At 44.9% G+C, this 5,824-nt stretch overlaps 1 protein-coding gene across 1 annotated transcript; it reads right to left on the reverse strand.

Annotated features, from left to right (window-relative positions):
- Positions 1-4,636: 4,636 nt before the first annotated feature.
- On the reverse strand, positions 4,637-5,224 carry LOC136470498 (secreted RxLR effector protein 161-like). Its single transcript, XM_066468330.1, has one exon. It carries the CDS (start codon positions 5,222-5,224, stop codon positions 4,637-4,639), a length of 588 nt encoding a protein of 195 aa, XP_066324427.1.
- Between the last annotated feature and the right edge of the window lie 600 nt (positions 5,225-5,824).

Raw genomic sequence — 5,824 nt, forward strand, 5'->3', positions numbered from 1 at the left:
AAGATGAGGATCACACAAGCCATGAGCAATTCACTAGAGTACCTTTTGGCTCTTCGCCGGGGAAAGGTCAAGAACCCCTCACAATCATCACAATCGGAGCCGGAGACAATCACCACCCCCCACTCAACGATCCTTACTGCTCTAAGCCATCTAGGTGGTGGCAACCATCAAGAGTAACAAGCGAATTCCATAGCAAAATATGAACACCAAGTGCCTCTAGATGCAAACACTCAAGCAATGCACTTGGATTCTCTCCCAATCTCACAAAGATGTTGAATCTATGATGGAGATGAGTGGGAGGGCTTTGGCTAAGCTCACAAGGTTGCTATATTAATGTAAATGGCCAAGAGAGTGAGCTAGAGCCGTCCATGGGGCTTAAATAGAACTCCCCACGAAATAGAGCCATTGTACCCCTTCACTGGGCACAACACGGGGTGACCGGATGCTCCAGTCATATTGATCGGACGCTAGACCTCAATGTCCGGTCACGCGATGCGTGCCATGTGTCCCATCTCTTCGAATGTTGATCGCCCAATCTCAATGGTCAAGTGATGACCAGACGCAGCAGCTCAAAGTGACCGGACGCTGGACCTCAGTGTCCGGTCGTTTCCAATAATCATCTAGAGACAATTTTTCACGACCGGACGCGTCCGGTCATGCTCGACTGGACTCACCCAGTGTCCGATCATTTGGCATTTCCCCTATGCATGACCATGTCAGTGTGACCAGACGCAGCCAGCCAGCGTTTGGTCATTTCAGCGCCAGCGTCCGGTCAATGACCGATGCTGGGCTTCTTCTGCTGCTACTGATCGGACGCGCTGGTCCTTCAGAGACCAGCATCCAGCCACTTACAGTTACCACATTCACCTAAGTTTATGGTGCTAGTGGCATCGTCAGACTGTCCGCACTCTATAGGCGGGCACTCCGCCAGTGAAGTTCCTAACCCTTGCTCAAATGTGCCAACCACCAAGTGTATCACCTTGTGCACATATGTTAGTATATTTTCACAAACATTTTCAAGGGTGTTTGCACTCCACTAGATCCTAAATGCACATGCAATGAGTTAGAGCATCTAGTGGCACTTTGATAACCGCATTCCGATATGAGTTTCACCCCTCTTAATAGTACGGCTATCGAACCTAAATGTGATCACACTCTCTAAGTGTCTTGATCACCAAAACAAAATAGCTCCTACTATTTATACCTTTGCCTTGAGCCTTTTGTTTTTCTCTTTCTTCTTTTCAAGTCCAAGCACTTGATCATCACCATGGCATCACCATCATCATGTCATGATCTTCATTTGCTTCACCACTTGGAATGTGCTACCTATCTCATGATCACTCGATAAACTAGGTTAGCACTTAGGGTTTCATCAATTCACTAAAACCAAACTAGAGCTTTCAGCAGGGACCCCCTCCAAACTCACGCAATATCATATGATAGCTAATACAATCCAATAGAACACATGAGTATGGTATTATGTCATACTGATGGCCTGAACCTGTCTAACTCATGTGTCTCTATTGCCTTCTTGTTCTTGATTACACACCTCTCTGCCGATCAATCTACCTTCGTGGGATACCCCTCGGAGGACTGTTGTTGATATTCTATCGACACTTTATTAATAGGTGCCAAAAAGGGAAAGAACAAGAGAGGTAAGGCACGGTCGTCTCACTACTCCCTGCTCCAGTCACTGCCAATGTCACTGTCATCATCATCTACCAGGTTAGTCTACTACTTGCTGCCTAAAATAGTCCTATCATCAGACTCATCACTGTCACTCACAATAGCCCTACCGGCTCTGTGTGTAGTAGCTATGAGCCTATGTGGCCTGGATTGTCCTCTCTCACGTCTGAGGATGTTCATCCTCTCACAAAGTGTTTCCTGATCATGAGGATACTCCATCTCTTCATCATCCTCACTACTGTCCTCATAGGGTGGAAACACTAGTGGTGGTGGAATCTCTCTAACCTCAAGTCATAGCTGCCTCTTCATGTCATTGATGTCCTTCCATCCCTCATAAGCGGCATCCATAGCATATTAACACATGCAAAATATGTTCTTGAGCAACTCCTTGAGCTTGCTCCCCCTAGATCTGTGGTGGAAAGAGGAAGGCCTGCTGCTGCTAGGTCTCTCTAAGGGTGCAGCCCCTACTACAGCTGACATGCCAGTAGCTCCAACCAGTGCCTCCTAGCCTGTGTGCTGCCACTGACTCAACCTGTACGGCCTTTGCTCCACATCCTTCTTAAACTCGATGCCTGACACCCTCTCAATGATGTACATGATGTAAGGATCATAGGGGAGATCATTCCTAGCATCATCTAGTGAGTCACTCAACTCAGCCCAAATAAACCTGCTAACAAAGAAAGCATCGCTCCCTAGAGCCATCCTTGCAAGCAAGTTCTTTGCATACTTCCTCAGTGAAGTGGAGTCACCACCTTTTAGGTTGATTGTCTCTCTAAAAAGGTTGTTCGTGCCATAGTAGAAAGACTTCAACCCTACTATTTTCCCATCAGCTAGATCTCTCCTCTAATATGCAAATAAAATATCATCAGCTTTCATGACATTCTCTGTCTGAATGGTGTCTGCATATCTATCTCCACTCCCAAACCCTAGAAGATGAGCAAAAGTAGTGAAATCTACCTTGTAGTGAACTCCTTCCGTCATCCAATGAATGGTCTCATTTGCCACATCATGGAAGAAAGTGGCATGAAACTGAGTTAGGATCTCTCGATTCCAATCATATTGGAAACCCATGATGTCCTTTAGCCCATGCTCGGTCACTGTATCTACCACTCTCTTGGAATCTAGGGTGTTCATGCTCTCAATGTGATCCCAGTCAATGTACTTCATCTGTACTATCTTCTTTTCTTTGGCAAGAATCATAGTCTTGTAGAAGTCAAACTAAAATAGAGACCAAAACCTATAGTCTACCCCTTTGTCATTCAGCCACACATAGGGATTTTCTGCCCTAGCTCTCTTGACTTGCACTCCCAAATTGTGATAGTTACTGTGCTGCCTTTGGACTCCATGATCATAGATCACTGGCTCACTCCTCACTAGGGCACCCTGATGTTGAACCATATAAGACTGATCAAACTCTAAGAACAAAGGGGGTGTGTCTGGCGCACCAACTGTAGGTATGGTCTTCCCTTCTCTTCCTCCATCATCGGCAGGTCCTTCTCCATGTCCAACAGTACCAGCACCATGACTAGCACTGCCATGACCAGCACCACTGCCACTGCCTCTTCTAGGTTGACCTTTTTGGCTGCCTCGACCTCTGCCCTACTACCCACTACCTTGACCAACATCTTCACCACCACCAGCAAGCTCTCGAATAGCTATCCCTCTGATCTGGTGGTCGATAGGATCATTGGAGCGCTTTGATCTCTTCTCATTTCTTTGACCCAGATCATGTTCCATCTAGCGAAAATAACACGTAGAGAGGATAAGAAACAATGCTTAAACATAATAGCAACATCATAGTAGGTTTGAGTTGAGTTTTGAAGCAAATCAAGGCACTAAGTCTGTCCAGATCGTGGAGCCTCTGCTCTGACCCAGAGCCTCTAGGGTCCGGAGCCTCCGTGCAGATGCCCGAAGCCTCTATGTTCTGGTGGATGAGCCCTTAATTTGATTCAACTATCAACTCAAATCTAGCACATTAAACCATCAAATCTAGCACTAAATAACTAAAATAACTCTGTCTACGCAAGAAATCAATCGAAAAGATAACCCAAATTGAATCCATGGTGGAATTGGGGTTTCACCTTGGATGCAAGAAATCAAAGGGGAGGAGGATGATGATGATTGTAGACAGCCTCAAGGACTACTCCTCTAGTGCAGGCGCAGCTAGGGAGCGAAGGATTTTGGCTGGCGACGATTGCTCCTTCAAAAGACGACGAAGACGGCTCCTTCTTCCTTCTCCATGGACTCCCCCTGAGTCCTGGCCATGGGCACCACCATGGTGCACTCGCGCACAACTAGGACATGCTAAGCGACGGTGTAGCAGCAGTGCAAGTGATGGCGTGACGACGGTGATGGCAAGAGCGAGTGCGAGTGTGGCTCGAATGAGGCTCTAGTAACTTAGGGAAGTTACTAGGAGGGGTAAAATGGGAAAGATGAAAAATATTTGATTTTTACCCAAACCCTAACCGAACCATCAGGGCACGGAGCCTTCACGCTAGGTTGCGGAGCCTCTGAGCCACGAAACCTCTACGTGGAAACAGGGAGCCTTCGTGAACTAACACCGAGCTGAGACTAGGTCTGTATTTCAAGGAAAATTCTCAGTGTTTTGATTATGGTCATGAACTTCTTGTCTCTTGTAGCTAGCCAGCAGGTCAACAATTCATAACAATAGCTACTTGAGACAAGATTGGACATAAGAACCAACATTTTGAAACACTTATGAATATTTTGCAAACCTATCTAGTTTAAATAGAAAATAACAAACAGAGGCATGCAAGTTTTCAAACCATGTTACGAGAGTCAAGTATATTTAGTTCACTCCTCAAAGCACAGAACCTTGACTCATTGAGAGGCTTTGTGAAGATATCGGCTAGTTGTTTTTCGGTGCTCACATGATGAATTGCGATATCTCCTTTAATTTCATGGTCTCTCAAGAAATGATGATGGATGTCTATTGCTTAGTTCTTGAGTGGCTCATGGGATTGTTTGCAAGCTTTATGTCCCTTTTATTGTCACACAAAACTGGGATTTTGGTAAAGCGACATCCATAATCATTGAGGGTTTGCTTCATCCAAAGTAGTTGGGCATAGCATGCACCGGCCGCCACATACTCAGCTTCAGCGGTGGAAAGGGCTACCGAATTTTGCTTCTTAGAGCTCCAAGACACTAGGGACCATCCAAGGAATTGACTTGTCCCTGATATACTTTTTCTTTCTACTTTGCAACCGGCGTAATCAGAATCCGAATACCCAAGTAGATTGAAATTGGAGCCCTTAGGATACCACAAGCCAAAGTTAGGAGTGTGTACTAAATATTTCAAGATTCTCTTAATGATCATAAGATGGCACTCTTTCGGGTTTGCTTGAAATCTAGCACACATGCACACACTAAGCATAATATCCAGCCTAGATGCACATAAGTAAAGTAGGGAGCCGATCATGGAATGATATACCTTTTGGTCAACACCTTTCCCATCTTTATCCAAGTCTAAGTGCCCATTTGTTGGCATAGGTGTCTTGATGGGTTTGGCGTTTGCCATGTCAAACTTCTTGAGTATATCCCTTGTGTACTTAGTTTGGCATATGAATGTCCCTTCCTTCAATTGCTTGACTTGAAACCCAAGGAAGAACATCAATTCACCCATCATAGACATCTCAAACCTCTTTGTCATAATCTTACTAAATTCTTCACAAAAAGTTTGATTAGTACTACCAAATATTATGTCATCGACATATATTTGGCACACAAATATATCATTCTTAATCTTTCTTGTGAAGAGAGTAGTGTTAGCTTTACCTATTTCAAAACCTTGCTTGAGCAAGAAATCCTTAAGGCATTCATACCATGCTCTTGGTGCTTGCTTAAGCCCATAGAGCGCCTTATGGAGTTTGTATACATGATGAGGATGCTTAGGATCTTCAAATCCCGGTGGTTGCTCCATATAGATTAGCTCGAAGAGTGGACCATTGTGGAAAGCACTCTTTACATCCATTTGATATAGCTTGAAATCATGATGGACAACAAAGGCTAGAAGCATCCGAATTGCTTCAAGTCTTACCACCGGTGCAAATGTCTCTTCGAAGTCTAGCCCTTCAACTTGAGTGAACCCTTGAGCAACCAATCTTGCCTTGTTCCTTGT

Source organism: Miscanthus floridulus, chromosome 8, assembly GCF_019320115.1.
Source record: "Miscanthus floridulus cultivar M001 chromosome 8, ASM1932011v1, whole genome shotgun sequence".
Classification (NCBI taxonomy): domain Eukaryota; kingdom Viridiplantae; phylum Streptophyta; class Magnoliopsida; order Poales; family Poaceae; genus Miscanthus; species Miscanthus floridulus.